At 40.3% G+C, this 18,112-nt stretch overlaps 1 protein-coding gene across 2 annotated transcripts in view; it reads right to left on the bottom strand.

Annotated features, from left to right (window-relative positions):
* The window catches only part of ube3a (ubiquitin protein ligase E3A), a 174,950-nt gene that overhangs the window by 40,182 nt on the left and 116,656 nt on the right, over positions 1-18,112 (bottom strand). For both annotated transcript variants that reach the window (XM_028800041.2, XM_051926868.1), the window contains exon 4: positions 5,112-6,379. In XM_028800041.2, coding sequence (XP_028655874.1) covers positions 5,112-6,379 — 1,268 coding nt within the window. The remainder of the gene's footprint in view (positions 1-5,111; positions 6,380-18,112) is intronic.

Below are 18,112 nucleotides of genomic sequence, written 5' to 3'. Positions count from 1 at the left end.
CTACCAAGGTGAGGTTGTGGAAGACAGCTTCATGTCATGGCAAGATTGAGCACAGCAACAAGACACAAGGTAGTTATACTGCATCAGCAAGTTCTCTCCCAGACAAAGATTTCAAAGCAGAGTGGGGTTTCAAGATGTGCTGTTCAAGTTCTTTTGAAGAAGCACAAAGAAACGGGCAACGCTGAGGATCGTAGACGCAGTGGTCGGCCAAGGAAACTTAGTGCAGCAGATGAAAGACACATCAAGCTTATTACCCTTCAAAATCGGAAGATGTCCAGCAGTGCCATCAGCTCAGAACTGGAAGAAACCAGTGGGACCCAGGTACACCCATCTACTGTCCAGAGAAGTCTGGCCAGAAGTGGTCTTCATGGAAGAGTTGCAGCCAAAAAGCCATATCTCCGACGTGGAAACAAGGCCAAGCGACTCAAGTATGCACAAAAACATACGAGCTGGGGTGCAGAAAAATGGCAGCAGGTGCTCTGGACTGATGAGTCAAAATTTGAAATATTTGGCTGTAGCAGAAGGCAGTTTGTTCGTCGAAGGGCTGGAGAGCGGTACAATAATGAGTGTCTGCAGGCAACAGTGAAGCATGGTGGAGGTTCCTTGAACGTTTGGGGCTGCATTTCTGCAAATGGAGTTGGAGATTTGGTCAGGATTAATGGTGTTCTCAATGCTGAGAAATACAGGCAGATACTTATCCATCATGCAATACCATCAGGGAGGCATATGATTGGCCCCAAATTTATTCTGCAGCAGGACAACGACCCCAAACATACAGCCAAAGTCATTAAGAACTATCTTCAGCATAAAGAAGAACAAGAAGTCCTGGAAGTGATGGTATGACCCCCACAGAGCCCTGATCATCTATCTATCATCGAGTGTGTCTGGGATTACATGAAGAGACAGAAGGATGAGAGGAAGCCTACATCCACAGAAGATCTGTGGTTAGTTTTCCAAGATGTTTGGAACAACCTACCAGCCGAGTTCCTTCAAAAACTGTGTGCAAGTGTACCTAAAAGAATTGATGCTGTTTTGAAGGCAAAGGGTGGTCACACCAAATATTGATTTGATTTAGATTACTCTTTTGTTCATTCACTGCATTTTGTTGATTGATGAAAATAAATGATTAACACTTCCATTTTTGAAAGCATTCTTTGTTTACAGCATTTTTTCACACCTACCTAAAACTTTTTCACAGTACTGCATATTATATATATATATATATATATATATATACACACACATATACATACAGTGCATCCGGAAAGTATTCACAGCGCATCACTTTTTCCACATTTTGTTATGTTACAGCCTTATTCCAAAATGGATTAAATTCATTTTTTTCCTCAGAATTCTACACACAACACCCCATAATGACAATGTGAAAAAAGATTGAGGTTTTTGCAGATTTATTAAAAATAAAAAAACTGAGAAATCACATGTACATAAGTATTCACAGCCTTTGCTCAATACTTTGTCGATGCACCTTTGGCAACAATTACACCCTCAAGTGTTTTTGAATATGATGCCACAAGCTTGGCACACCTATCCTTGGCCAGTTTCGCCCATTCTTCTTTGCAGCACATCTCAAGCTCCATCAGGTTGGATGGGAAGCGTCGGTGCACAGCCATTTTAAGATCTCTCCAGAGATGTTCAATCAGATTCAAGTCTGGGCTCTGGCTGGGCCACTCAAGGACATTCACAGAGTTGTCCTGAAGCCACTCCTTTGATATCTTGGCTGTGTGCTTAGGGTCATCGTCCTGCTGAAAGATGAACTGTTGCCCCAGTCTGAGGTCAAGAGCGCTCTGGAGCTGGTTTTCATCCAGGATGTCTCTGTACATTGTTGCAGTCATCTTTCCCTTTATCCTGACTAGTCTCCCAGTCCCTGCCGCTGAAAAACATCCCCACAGCATGATGCTCCCACCACTATGCTTCACTGTAGGGATGGTATTGGCCTGGTGATGAGCGGTGCCTGGTTTCCTCCAAACGTGATGCCTGGCATTCACATTAAAGAGTTCAATCTTCGTCTCATCAGACCAGAGAATTTTGTTTCTCATGGTCTGAGAGTCCTTCAGGTGCCTTTTGGCAAACTCCAGGCAGGCTGCCATGTGCCTTTTACTAAGGAGTGGCTTCCGTCTGGTCACTCTACCATACAGGCCTGATTGGTGGATTGCTGCAGAGATGGTTGTCCTTCTGGAAGGTTCTCCTCTCTCCACAGAGGACCTCTGGAGCTCTGACAGAGTGACCATCGGTTCTTGGTCACCTCCCTGACTAAGGCCCTTCTCCCCTGATCGCTCAGTTTAGATGGCCGGCCAGCTCTAGGAAGAGTCCTGGTGGTTTTGAACTTCTTCCACTTATGGATGATGGAGGCCACTGTGCTCATTGGGACCTTCAAAGCAGCAGAAATTTTTCTGTAACCTTCCCCAGCTTTGTGCCTCGAGACAATCCTGTCTTGGAGGTCTACAGACAATTCCTTTGACTTCATGCTTGGTTTGTGCTCTGACATGAACTGTCAACTGTGGGACCTTATATAGACAGGTGTGTGCCTTTCCAAATCATGTCCAATTAACTGAATTTATCACAGGTGGACTCCCATTAAGCTGCAGAAACATCTCAAGGATGATCAGGGGAAACAGGATGCACCTGAGCTCAATTTTGAGCTTCATGGCAAAAGCTGTGAATACTTATGTACATGTGCTTTCTAAATTTTTTTTATTTTTAATAAATTTGCAAAAATCTCAAGTTAACTTTTTTCACGTTGTCATTATGGGGTGTTGTGTGTAGAATTCTGAGGAAAAAATGAATTTAATCCATTTTGGAATAAGGCTGTAACATAACAAAATGTGGAAAACGTGATGCGCTGTGAATACTTTCTGGATGCACTGTACATATACATATATATATACACACACACACACACACACACACAAAGTAAAAAGTAAGTGAACCCTTTGGAATTATCTGGTTTACTGCATGAATTGGTCATAAAAAGTGATCTGATCTTCATCTAAGTCACAGGTACTGATATACACAATGAGCTTAAGCCAATGACACACAAAAAATTCTATTCTTTCATGTCTTTATTTTACAAAAGCATTCAACGTTCACAGTGGTAGTATTCTTTGGTTGTCTTCTGTGTATGGCTCTCTTCAAGTCATTCCACAGCATCTCAATAGGATTGAGATCTGGGCTCTGACTGGGCCACTACAAAAGGCGGAGTTTGTTCTTCTGAAGCCATTGTGCTGTGGATTTGCTGCGATGTTTGGGGTCATTGTCCTGCTGCATCACCCAGCCTCTTCTGAGCTTAAGTTGACAGACAGACATCCTCCCATTACCCTGGAGAATTTGTTGATAAACTTGTGAATTCGTTTTCCCCTCAATGATGGCAAGCTGTCCAGGCCCTGATGCAGCAAAGCAGGCCCAAATCATGATGTTCCCTCCACCATACTTTACTGTAGAGATGATGTTTCGATGTTGATATGCAGTGCCCTTTTTACACCAAATGAAGTTCTGCTTGTTCCTCCCAAATAGTTCAATTTTGGTTTCATCACTTCACAAAACATTTTCCCAGTACCGTTGTGGAGTGTCCAAGTGCTCTTTTGCAAACTTCAGGCGATAGCAGTGGCTTCCTTCTTGGTGTCCTGCCATGGACTCCTTTCTTGTTCAATGTTTTGCGTATAGTTGACTCATGAACAGAGATGTTAGCCAGTTCTAATGACTTCTTCAAGTTCTTTGCTGTCATTCTAGGGTTCTTCTTTATCTCATTGTTGACTTTGTGTTGTGCTCTTGGGGTCATCTTGGCAGGGCGCCCACTTCATGGCAGAGTAGGCACAATGCCAAATTGTCTCCATTTATAGACAACTTGCCTAACAGTAGACTGATGAATATCTAAAATCTTTGAGATGACTTTGTAACACTTTCCAGCCTTATGTAGATCAACAATTCTCGATTGTAGCTCTTCAGACAGCTCTTTTGTGCGAGGCATGATTCCCATCTGGATAAGCTTCTTGTCAAAGGCTCAAACTTTATAGTGTTTTTAATCAATCAAAGTAATTCTAGGCCACACCTCTGAACTTGTTTTATTAAATGGACTCCAGGTGTGCTAAATTCTGACTGCAATGAGTTTTTTAAAAAGTCATTAGCTTAGGGTTCACTTGCTTTTTCCAATCTTCAGTTTTGCGGGTTGAATGATTTATTCAATATGGTCAAAAATTATCTGAAAATCTGTGTATCTTTAGTTATAGGAGACTGTGTTTGTTCATTATTGTGACTGACATGAAGATACGACCATGTTTTATATGGGAATTAGACATAAATATAGATAATTCCTAGGGGTTCACATACTTTTTACTTTGACTGTATATGTATATATATATATATATATATATATATATATATATATATATATATATATATATATATATATAGCAATTTCAAATTAAATGCTGTGTTCCATTAAGCTGTATCTACCTCAAGAAGGGTTATACTTCCTAATGTATAACACCCAAAATCCCAAAAATGGGATGTTCTTGTCATCTGAACACTTAAACAACAGACCCACATTACGATAAACAAAGAAAACTGCACAAAAAAGGAGCAGATTCTCAAGATGGGTTTTACAATTGGTCAGTTTGTTTCTAATGGTAAAGCATTCTCCAAATAAAACATTTAAGTATCTAAGGTTTTTGCATGGTAGAGACTACAGTAATATTACTAGTCTTAGTAAAGTGGTAGCTGATTTTTAGACCAATCAATCTATGTTTTCCTACTCACCTGTACTCATCAACAGTGGGAGAAATAAGAAATACAAGTAAAGAAATGAATTTTTCCTACAGGGAGGTTAGGTTTACTCTGAGTGATAGGTGAAATTCTTAATAAACCAGAGGAACTTAATTGTATAGTGTTACCTCCTTCCAATCCTGACAGCTAAAAATTATTTTGGACATTTGATCGACATTCCCCATTGATGGCTTTTGTTGGAGATGTACAAAGCAAGCCCCAGTAAAGGAGACTCCAGGGAACATTCAGGACATACTGAAGATTTTTATGTAGCAGGTGGCACTGGAACAAACACTAATATAGAGAAAAAAAATATCACACACTTGACTCACCCTGACCAAGGCATCATCTATGATGTGATCTCGACGAACCTTTAGCCTCAGATAAGGATTTAGCTGCTGTCCTTGGACAAGGCTATAGAGAACAGTGATGCGTCGTTCGCTGTACATTCGAATCCTATTGTCATAGTAAAGCCCTAGGTTCTTTGTTACAGCATTGAGAATAAAAGGGCAGGTCATGAAGGAAAATTTATTCTCTGTTTCAACCTTGAAGAAAGTGTAGTCCTTATCCATTTCCAGTACGTCATTAAGTGGTTCATTTACAAACTCTTCAAAGGGGATAAGAGGTTTCCGGCAGTCAATAGTTTTTACACCAAGTTCTGTCTCTAGAGGGTCTACTCGAGGCCCTTTTTTATTTCTTCTTTCTTCCCCTAGTAGTTCCTGCAAAGTAAGTTCACTGGATTCCGGGATGGGCTCCTCATCCTCTTCCTCATTATGATCTGTGTCCACATCTCCACCAAGGACATTTGCATAGTAAACTATTTTCAAGCATTTTGTAGCAGCCACAACAGCATCATCATCATTCACAAGATTGCGACTATTGAACTCATTGCTTATAACTTTGTAAGTAATGAGCTGTTGAAAAGTTTCCATCATGCGTCGTATCTGCTCTGAGCTATATTGTGACCAAAGTCTAACCAGTTTGGCCTGTGCAGGAAGCGGAAGTTTACTCATGGCTTTGCAAAACAAAGGCAGAGCAATCTCTAAATACTCTGGGCTGTGGAGATTGTTATTTTCCATAACTATGATAAACAAATTTAAGTAATTGGGATCCCTTGAGTATACATTGTGGTACGTCAAGTCACATTCCACATTGGGCGATAAGTAAACTAGTGCATTAAGAAAGGCAGTTTCTATCTTCTCATTGGCCAGAAGTTTAATGTAGACTCTCCTCACAGCTTCAATGTCTACAGAAACCTCATCTGGGCCCAGCCTATGTATATTGTTATGGCCCAGCACAACTCTATCTCCTAACCTGGAAGACGAGGCCAATGAATCTTCTTCCATAGCAGCAGCAGCAGCATCAGCAACAGTAGAACTTGCAGCTTTTTCTTTTTCATCTTCATCCTTATCTTCGTCCTTAGCTTGAAGGGATTTTAGCTCTTCCTTAGTATGTTGCTTTGCTTTACGAAAACTTTGCACCAAGCCTTCAGCACTGGAAAATACTCTACCAATCACACGGATCAAAGGAGAATAATCCTCTTTTTCACTGCAGATCTCTAAGATCTCATAAACTTTGTCTTCTGTTAGATAGTTTAAATCTAAATGGAGGAAAGAAAAACAAAAATGAATGTTTAAGACTGCTTTATTGGTAATGAAACAATACACTGAGGACCAGCTGGGTTAAACAATAAAAACATTTAAATGAATAATCAATTTAAAGAATCCATGTGCATAATAATTTAATAAAATGAAATATTAAACAAAATGTGTCTGCATATGACTGACAGGTATACAAGGCAACGTCCTGACAATTTACACTTTATTTTGCTTAAGTGGCATCAGCTAGTTTAAAGGACCAACAACAACCCATCATTCACTACAAATATTTCTCCCATCTCCAGAAAAATGTTAAGTTTGTGTATGTAAGCTCCGAAAAAAAAACCCAAAAAAAAACATGGCAATTACATAACAAGAAGAGTTATAAATCCATCAGGTATTGCAAGTAAGCACTGCAGTCTACCACATTATGGAACTGTAATGATCAATGACATAATATGCATTATTTACATAAGCCATTATAGTCCTCCTGAATTAGGGTATTTTTTTCTCACCACAAATGCACAATAATTATACACTGCCTGGCCAAAAAAAGTCACCAACTTGATTTATCTAAGCAAATAGGTAAGAGCTTCCATTGGATAAATACTGCAGTAAATAACATATTTCAGCTGCAAAAAAGTTATTTAACCCTAACTGACTGAGTAGCATTGAGTAACTTCTCGTTTCTTAAAAGACCATATCAGAAGAGAGAAATTATTGGTCTAAATCAAGCGAAGAAAACTAAGGAGACTGTTGAAACTACTAAAATTGGGTTAAGAACTGTCCAACATACTATTAAAAACTGGAAGGATAGTGGTGAACCATCACTTCGAGGAAAACATCTTGAATGCTTGTGATCAGAGATCGCTTAAATGTTTGGTGAAATCAAATAGTCAAAAATCAATACAGTAATCCCTCACTATATCGCGCTTCAACTTTCGTGGCTTCACTCTATCGCGGATTTTATATGTAAGCATATTTAAATATATATCGCAGATTTTTTGCTGGTTCGCGGATTTCTGCGGACAATGGGTCTTTTAATTTCTGGTACACGCTTCTTCAGTTGGTTTGTCCAGTTGATTTCATACAAGGGACGTTATTGGCAGATGGCTGAGAAGCTACCCAACCACAGCGCGTATTATGTATTAAATAAAACTCCCCAAATATACTGTGAGCACGGGGGCTGTTCGCACCCCTAGAGGACACGGCCGCTCCTCAAAACATGCTGAAAGATTACCTTCACGGTGCTCCCTTCTTTGCTGGGCTTACATGTGGCTGCTTTGCTAGCGATATGCTTCCCGCATGGTGCTTCGCATACTTAAAAGATCAAACAGCACGTATTGATTTTTGATTGTTTGCTTTCCTCTCTCTCTGTCACGGAGGGGATGTGAGCAGAGGGACTGTTCGCATACTGGCCTAGAGGATACGAACGCTCCTCTAAAAAATGCTGAAAAATGCTTGCTCCCTTCCTCGCAGCTACTTTGTCCGGCGGTGCTTCGCATACTCAAAAGCCAAACAGCCCTACTGATTTTTGACTGTTTGCTTTTTTCTCTCTCTCTGACGCGCACTCCTTTGAAGAGGAAAATATGTTTGCATTCTTTTAATTGTGAGACGGAACTGTCATCTCTGTCTTGTCATGGAGCACAGTTTAAACTTTTGAAAAAGAGACAAATGTTTGTTTGCAGTGTTTGAATAACGTTCCTGTCTCTCTACAACCTCCTGTGTTTCTGTGCAAATCTGTGACCCAAGCATGACAATATAAAAATAACCATATAAACATATGGTTTCTACTTCGTGGATTTTCACCTTTCGCCGGGGGGTCTGGAACGCAACCCCCGCGATGGAGGAGGGATTACTGTAGTATAACTCATGGCTATATTTAATAGTGAAAGTAAGTGCATTTTTGCATGCACAATGCAAAAAAAAGTATTGGGACTGAACTGCTGTGTAGCTTTAAGGAAACCAATTATCAGTGAGGCTAAAAAAAAAAAAAAAAAGGCATCAATTTGCTAGGGAGCATAAAGATTGGACTAGGAATAAAAAAGGTCATGTGGACTGATGAGTTCAGATTTACCCTGGTCCAGAGTGATGGGCGAATCAGGGTAATAAGAGAGACAGATGAAGTGATGCACCCATCATGCCTAGTGCCTACCATACAAGCCTGTGGGTGTAGTGTTATGACCTGGGGTTGCCTCAGTTGGTTAGGTTGGTTCAGCAATGACATGTGCTCAAAAAATGAGGTCAGCTGACTATATGAATATACTGAAAGACAAGGTTTTTCCATCAAAAGATTTTTCTTCCCTCATGGCCCAGGCATATTCCAAGGTTACAATGCCAGGATTCATTAGGCCCAAATTGTGAAAGAGTGGTTCAGGGAGCATGACACATCATTTTCACACAAGGATTGATCATGACAGAATCCAGGCCTCAACCCCACTAACAATCTTTTGAATGTGCTGATCTTGGCGAAAAATTAATGCAACTCTGGAAAGAAATAAATGCTGTGACATTGCATAAGATTATCAAGACGATAACACAGTGAATGCATGCTGAACTTAAAGCTAAAGGTGGTCCAATGAAATATCAAGAGTGTGTCAATATTTTTTTTTTGGTCAGGTAGTCTATCTAGGCCTTGTGAGCTATGCTTTTCAAACTTGCCTGTTAATGTTTAAACTAAATGCTGTTTAGTAATACTATTAATATGAAGTTGGACTCCAAATTGCCGTTCTTATTATTTTGTTGTAATCAAATAACTGTCTGATGCAGTCTACCTTATCTGATACATTTCAAACTCAACCAATGCTATTCAAATACGTAATGACTTCAGTGTACTTTGGTTAAAAGATACCACAAGTATGAATTTGGAATATAGCAAGTCTCTGCATCACCACTGTATGCAAAATACTTTATATATATATATATATATATATATATATATATATATATATATATATATATATATATATATACACACACACACATATACATACACACATAAATATATAATAAATATATATATATATATATATATATATATATATATATATATATATATATATATATATATACACATACACACACACACACTCACACAAATATATACTGTATATACACACACATATACATACACACATAAATATATATATATACACATATACACACATAGATATTTTATATATATATATATATATATATATATATATATATATATATACTGTATATTATATACCCTCATTTATCACGGTTAATCCGTTCCAGACTTTACTGCGATAAATGAATTTTCGCGAAGTAGGATTATTTATAAACCAAATATTTTCGCAGTTACAGTATAGAAAACCTGTTTACGACCTTCTAAATACGTTTTTTAACATTATTAGTCACCATTACACTCGTATTACCCAATATATTAGACAAAATAAGAGAAAATAAGACATATTAGACGTTACAAATATATTATTATTATTATACTGTACATTTAATTACACACACACACACAGTTCTTACACACAACCAATAACCTATGAAGGCACGAGCTCAGTAGGAGAGTCTTCAGGTTGCAAGCTGGAGCGCTGATCACACCCTCAGATGACACAGACGCCCCTGGAAAAACCCCTGAAACAGCTGACAGTCTATTTTCACATTGCTGTTTACTTGCGCTATAACGCGCAATAAACCTCTCACGTGGTACTCCGCTTACTTTAAAGTATGGTGCAGCGCCTCTCAGCTTTGGATCTCTCTCTCTGCAGCGCCTCTCAGCTTTGGATCTATCTCTCTCTCTCTCTCTCTGACTTGTCATGGAGCACGTTTAACTTTTGAAAAGAGACAAATGTTTGTTTGCAGTGCTTTGAATAAAGTTCTACAAACTCCTGTGTCTCTGTGCAAATCTGTGACCCAAGCGTGACAAGGTGGTACAGTATCTTCAGCAGGTGCGTCGTTGTCTTCTTCCGCTGAAGGAGTACTAGGAGTAGGCAGTGGGTGTCTGGGTGTGCGGCTGAAGAACATCTTGATAGGCAGTTGCTGGCACTGTCTTTTCATATGCGTGAGGAGGCTTTTGTAGGGTATTGCCATCTTTGATCATATCCAAGAGTTTCACCTTCTCCTGGATGATAAGCATCTTCCTCCGGCGCTTAGTTTCATTGTCAGAAGGCTTAGAAAAAGCAGCATGTTTAGGAGCCATTGTGGGGCTTAGATAAAAGTTCTCAGAGAGTGCACACGTAGTGACGTAAGCATGTATGAGAAAAAATCGCGATAGAGTGAAGCCGCGAAAGTCGAAGCGTGATATAGCGAGGGATCACTGTATATACACATATACACGCACACATATATATATATATATATATACACACACACATATACATACACACATGAGCAGTGCCTGGTTGTCTCCACACATACCGCTTAGAATTAAGGCCAAAAAGTTCTATCTTATTTCTCACCATCTCAGATTCCTTCAGGTGTCTTTTAGCAAACTCCATGCAGGCTGTCATGTGTCTTTCACTGAGGTATGTGTGGAGACAACCAGGCACTGCTCATCACTTGTCCAATACAGTCCCCACAGTGAAGCATGGCCGTGGCAGCATCATGCTGTGGGGGTGTTTTTCAGCTGCAGGGACAGGACGACTGGTTGCAATCGAGGGAAAGAGGAATGCGACCAAGTACAGGGATATCCTGGACAAAACCCTTCTCCAGAGTGCTAAGGACCTCAGACTGGGCTGAAGGTTTACCTTCCAACAAGACAATGACCCGAAGCACACAGCTAAAATAACGAAGGAGTGGCTTCACAACAACTCTGTGACTGTTCTTGAATGGCCCAGCCAGAGCCCTGACTTAAACTCAATTGAGCATCTCTGGAGAGATCTAAAAATGGCTGTCCACCAACGTTTACCATCCAACCTGACAGAACTGGAGAGGATCTGCAAGGAGGAATGGCAGAGGATCCCCCAAATCCAGGTGTGAAAAACTTGTTGCATCTTTCCCAAGAAGACTCATGGCTGTATTAGCTCAAAAGGGTGCTTCTACTAAATACTGAGCAAAGGGTCTGAATACTTAGGACCATGTGATATTTCAGTTTTTCTTTTTTAATAAATCTGCAACAATTTCAAAAATTCATTTTTTTTGTCTGTCAATATGGGGTGCTGTGTGTACATTAATGAGGGAAAAAATTAATTTAAATGATTTTAGCAAATGGCTGCAATATGACAAAGAGTGAAAAATTGAAGGGGGTCTGAATACTTTCCGTACCCACTGTGTATGTGTCTATATATATATATATATATATATATATATATATATATATAGATATATATACATATATATATACATACACACAAACATACAGTGCATCCGGGAAGTATTCAGAGCGCATCACTTTTTCCACATTTTGTTATGTTATAGCCTTATTCCAAAATGAAACTCTTCCTAGAGCTGGCCGGCTATCTAAACTGAGCGATCGGGGGAGAAGGGCATTAGTCAGGGAGGTGACCAAGAACCCAATGGTCACTCTGTCAGAGCTCCAGAGGTCCTCTGTGGTGAGAGGAGAACCTTCCAGAAGGACAACCATCTCTGTAACAATCCACCAATCAGGCCTGTATGGTAGAGTGGCCAGACGGAAGCCACTCTTTAGTAAAAGGCACATGGCAGCCCGCCTGGAGTTTGCTAGAAGGCACCTGAAGGACTCTCAGACCATGAGAAAAAAAATTCTCTGGTCTGATGAGACAAAGATTGAACTCTTTGGTGTGAATGCCAGGCATCATGTTTGGAGGAAACCAGGCACCGCTCATCACCAGGCCAATACCATCCCTACAGTGAAGCATGGTGGTGGCAGCATCATGCTGTGGGGATGTTTTTCAGCGGCAGGGACTGGGAGACTAGTCAGGATAAAGGGAAAGATGACTGCAACAATGTACAGAGACATCCTGGATGAAAACCTGCTCCAGAGCGCTCTTGACCTAAGACTGGGGCGACGGTTCATCTTTCAGCAGGACAACGACCCTAAGCACACAGCCAAGATATCAACGGAGTGGCTTCAGGACAACTCTGTGAATATCCTTGAGTGGCCCAGCCAGAGCCCAGACTTGAATCCGATTGAACATCTCTGGAGAGATCTTAAAATGGCTGTGCACCGACACTTCCCATCCAACCCGATGGACCTTGAGAGGTGCTGCAAAGAGGAATGGGCGAAACTGGCCAAGGATAGGTGTGCCAAGCTTGTGGCATCATATTCAAAAAGACTTGAGGCTGGAATTGCTGCCAAAGGTGCATCGACAAAGTATTGAACAAAGGCTGTGAATACTTATGTACATGTGATTTCTCAGTTTTGTTATTTTTAATATATTTGCAAAAACCTCAAGTAAACTTTTTTCATGTTGTCATTATGGGGTGTTGTGTGTACAACTCTGAGGAAAAAAATTAATTTAATCCATTTTGGAATAAGGCTGTAACATAACAAAATGTGGAAAAAGTGACACGCTGTGAATACTTTCTGGATGCACTGTTTTTATATATATACACACACACACAAATATATTATATATATATATATATATATATATATATATATATATATATATATAATGTATATATATATATATATATATATATATATATATATATGTATGTATATATACAGTACTGTGCAAAAGTTTTAGGCAGGTGTGAAAAAATGCTGTAAACAAAGAATGCTTTCAAAAATAGAAGTGTTAATCATTTATTTTCATCAATCAACAAAATGCAGTGAATGAACAAAAGAGAAATCTAAACCAAATCAATATTTGGTGTGACCACCCTTTGCCTTCAAAATAGCATGGTTTGAAGGCAAAAGGTAGTAACACCAAATATTGATTTGATTTAGATTTTTCTTTTGTTCGCTCACTTTGCATTTTGTAAATTGATAATAAACAATAATTATTTATATTTCTGAAAGCATTCTTTGTTTACAGCATTTTTTCACACCTGCCTAAAACTTTTGCACAGTACTATAGTTTACTGTCAAATAATGCAGAGTACGCGACACGTGTTTCGCCCTTATTTGGGCTATGAATGTAATTACTCCGATGTCCAGGCTGTCAAATAAACGAGCCACACGCAGTGGCGCAACGTAAAGGGGCTTCACCTTTCTGAAGGGGAAGCAGTGGAGTGTGTAAGCCTGATGGCCCAAATAAGGGCGAAACACGTGTCGCATACTCTTTGCATTACAGTAATCCCTCGCTACTTCGCGGTTCACTTTTCGCGGATTCACGACTTCGCGGGTTTTTAAATACAAGTGATTGCCCGCCTATCGCGGAAGTTATGTTCCAGACCCATCAGCAACAGGAGAAAATCCGCGATATAGAAAGACCATATAAATAAACATTTTTATAGTTTAAGCCTTAAAATTCCCATCCCACATGCTTTAAACACATGTAAACTTATAAAAACACACTTTGTTAACACATATGATATGTGGATGTCGGGCTAAGGATATGAGTAACATCTCACTATTATAAAACATTTTAACTTCACGCAAGACAAGACAGTGAGACAGGAAAATAGGTGATGTACACCTAAAAGCCTGATTGTACAGGCTTTTAAATTATTGACACGCAGAGCGACAAGCAGCACAAAGCCCGCACAAAGTCCACTTCTCCTTAGCGTTCATTCAGCTCCCCACCCCCTTGACAATGCGAAGTGGCAGGAGCCTATTGCGCTTCCGGGGAGGGGGGGGGGGTTTGAGCGAAGGTGCGTTCAGCTCTCACACACCCACACACACACACTCCTCGCGCAGAGCGACAAGCAGGCATTTTGGCAGAAGCAGCACAAAGTCCATTTCTGCTCAGCGTGAGTTCAGCTGCCCCCCTTCACAAAGCGAGTGCAGACACATTGACGTCTGATCGCTGCGTGCAGTGTGCAGTGTTGGTCTGTGGTGTTTAAGAATGTAGAAAGTGTTTAAGAGCATAGGAAGTGTTTATAAGAGCGTGGGAAAGGTTAACAAGAGAGTGAGAAAGGTTTATAAGAGTGTGGGAAGGGTTTATAAAGCCTTAAAATATGTATAAATAATAAAATAAATATAGGTCGCTACTTCGCGGATTTTCACCTATCGCGGGGGGCTCTGGAACGTAACCCCCGCGATAGGTGAGGGATTACTGTATTTGACAATAAACTATGTAACATTCTATGATCTGCTTCTCGCAACTGAGAGGGTGTGGCAGATGTTTGCTGACTTGCAGACCAATCACATGTGTTACCTGGTAGGTAACCACCCCTACAATCAGATCGTGATTCAGACTACGAATGCTATGAATATATAGCGCTTTGAGTACTGAGAAAAGCGCTATATAAATGTAATGAATTATTATTATTATTATTATATGAAAAAGTTTGGGAACCCCTCTCAGCCTGCATAATAATTTACTTTCAACAAAAAAGATAACAGTGGTATGTCTTTCATTTCCTAGGAACATCTGAGTACTGGGGTGTTTTCTGAACAAATATTTTTAATGAAGCAGTATTTAGTTGTATGAAATTAAATCAAATGTGAAAAACTGGCTGTGCAAAAATTTGGTTACCCTTGTAATTTTGCTGATTTGAATGCATGTAATTGCTCAATATGGATTACTTGCAACACCAAATTGGTTGGATTAGCTCATTAAGCCTTGAACTTCATAGAGAGGTGTGTCCAAACATGAGAAAAAGTATTTAAGGTGGTCAGTTGCAAGTTGTGCTTCCCTTTGACTCTCCTCTGAAGAGTGATAGCATGGGATCCTCAAAGCAACTCTCAAAAGATCTGAAAACAAAGACTGTTCAGTATCAAGTAGCTACAAAAAGCTATATCAGAGGTTTAAACGGTCAGTTTCAACTATAAGGAATGTAATCAGGAAAAGGAAGGCCACCGGCACAGTTGCTGTTAAACCCAGGTCTGGAAGGCCAAGAAAAATACAAGAGCGACATATGTGCAGGATTGTGAGAATGGTTACAGACAACCCACAGATCACCTCCAAAGACCTGCAAGAACATCTTGCTGTAGATGGTGTATCTGTACATCGTTCTACAACTCTTCGCAATTTGCACCAAGAACATCTGTATATCAGGGTGATGAGAAAGAAGACCGTTCTGCACTCACGCCACAAACAGAGTCGCTTGTTGCATGCAAATGCTCATTTAGACAAGCCAGATTAATTTTGGAATAAAGTGCTTTGGACTGATGAGACACAAATTTAGTTATTTGGTCATAACAAAAAGCACTTTGCATGGTGGAAGAAGAACACAGCATTCCAAGAAAAACATCTGCTACCTACTGTCAAATTTGGTGGAGGTTCCATCATGCTGTGGGGCTGTGTGGCTAGTTCAGGGACTGGGACCCTTGTTAAAGTCGAGGGTCAGATGAATTCATCCCAATATCAACAAATTCTTCAGGATAATGTTCAAGCATCAGTCACAAAGTTGAAGTTACACAGGGGTTGAATATTCCAACAAAACAATGACCCAAAACACAGTTCGAAATCTACAAAGGCATTCATGAAGAGGGAGAAGTACAATGTTCTGGAATGGCCATCCAGAATGCAGACACTCATCAAAGGTTATAGGAAAACGTCTAGAGGCTTATATTTGCAAAAGGAGGAACAACTAAGTATTGATGTAATATCTCTGTTGGGGTGCCCAAATTTATGCACCTGTCTAATTTTGTTATGATGCATATTGCATATTTTCTGTTAATCCAATAAAGTTAATGTCACTGTTGAAATACTACTGTTTCCATAAGGCATGTTATATATTAAAAGGAAGTTGCTACTTTGAAAGCTCAGCCAATGAGAAACAAAAATCTAAAGAATTAATACTTTTTCACATATAGACACAAATATATATATATTTATATATATATATATATATATTATATATATATTATATATATATACACACAGTATATATATATATACAGTATATATATATATATATATACATATACAGTGGGGCAAAAAAGTATTTAGTCAAGCCACCAATTGTGCAAGTTCCATCCATCCATCCATTTTCCAACCCGCTGAATCCGAACACAGGGGTCACGGGGTCTGCTGGAGCCAATCCCAGTCCAACACAGGGCACAAGGCAGGGAACCAATCCAGGGCAGGGTGCCAACCCACCGCAGGACACACACAAACACACCCACACACCAAGCACACACTAGGGGCCAATTTAGAATCGCAATCCACCTAACCAGCATGTCTTTGGACTGTGGGAGGAAACCGGAGCGCCCGGAGGAAACCCACGCAGACACGGGGAGAACATGCAAACTCCACGCAGGGAGGACCCGGGAAGCGAACCCGGGTCCCCAGGTCTCCCAACTGCGTGGCAGCAGCGCTACCCACTGCGCCACCGTGCCGCCCATTGTGCAAGTTCTCCCACTTAAAAAGATGAGAGAGGCCTGTAATTTTCATCATAGGTATACCTCAACTATGAGAGACAAAATGAGAAAAAAAAATCCAGAAACATCACATTGTCTGATTTTTGAAGAATTTCTTTGCAAATTATGGTGGAAAATAAGTATTTGGTCACCTACAAACAAGCAAGATTTCTGGCTCTTACAGACCTGTAACTTCTTCTGTAAGAGGCTCCTCTGTCCTCCACTCGTTACCTGTATTAATGGCACCTGTTTGAACTCGTTATAAATATAAAAGACACCTGTCCTGTCCACAACCTCAAACAGTTCCACTCCAAACTCCACTATGGCCAAGACCAAAGTTGTCAAAGGACACCAGAAACAAAATTGTAGACCTGCACCAGGCTGGGAAGACTGAATCAGCAATAGGTAAGCAGCTTCGTGTGAAGAAATCAACTGTGGGTGCAATTATTAGAAAATGGAAGACATACAAGACCACTGATAATCTCCCTTGATCTGGGGCTCCACGCAAGATTTCACCCCGTGGGGTCAAAATGATCACAAGAACAGTGAGCAAAAATCCCAGAACCACACGGGGGGTCCTAGTGAATGACCTGCAGAGAGCTGGGACCAAAGTAACAAAGGCTACCATCAGTAACACACTACGCCGCCAGGGACTCAAATCCTGCAGTGCCAGACGTGTCCCCCTGTTTAAGCCAGTACATGTGCAGGCCCATCTGAAGTTTGCTAGAGAGCATTTGGATGATCCAGAAGAGGATTGGGAGAATGTCATATGGTCAGATGAAACCAAAATAGACCTTTTTGGTAAAAACTCTACTCGTCGTGTTTGGAGGAGAAAGAATGCCGAGTTGCATCCAAAGAACACCATACCTACTGTAAAGCATGGGGGTGGAAACATCATGCTTTGGGACTGTTTTTCTGCAAAGGGACCAGGATGACTGATCCGTGTAAAGGAAAGAATGAATGGGGCCATGTATCGTCAGATTTTGAGTGAAAACCTCCTTCCATCAGCAAGGGCATTGAAGATGAAACGTGGCTGGGTCTTTCAGCATGACAATGATCCCAAACACACCGCCCGGTAACGAAGGAGTGGCTTCGTAAGAAGCATTTCAAGGTCCTGGAGTGCCCTAGCCAGTCTCCAGATCTCAACCCCATAGAAAATCTTTGGAGGGAGTTGAAAGTCCGTGTTGCCCAGCGACAGCCCCAAAACATCACTGCTCTAGAGGAGATCTGCATGAGGAATGGGCCAAAATACCAGCAACAGTGTGTGAAAACCTTGTGAAGACTTACAGAAAACGTTTTGACCTCTGTCATTGCCAACAAAGGGTATATAACAAAGTATTGAGATGAACTTTTGGTTATT

The sequence above is a fragment of the Erpetoichthys calabaricus genome, chromosome 4 (genome assembly GCF_900747795.2).
Source record: "Erpetoichthys calabaricus chromosome 4, fErpCal1.3, whole genome shotgun sequence".
NCBI classification, from domain to species: domain Eukaryota; kingdom Metazoa; phylum Chordata; class Cladistia; order Polypteriformes; family Polypteridae; genus Erpetoichthys; species Erpetoichthys calabaricus.
Note: the sequence above shows the minus strand (reverse complement) of the source record. Positions and strands in the feature narration are given on the sequence as shown.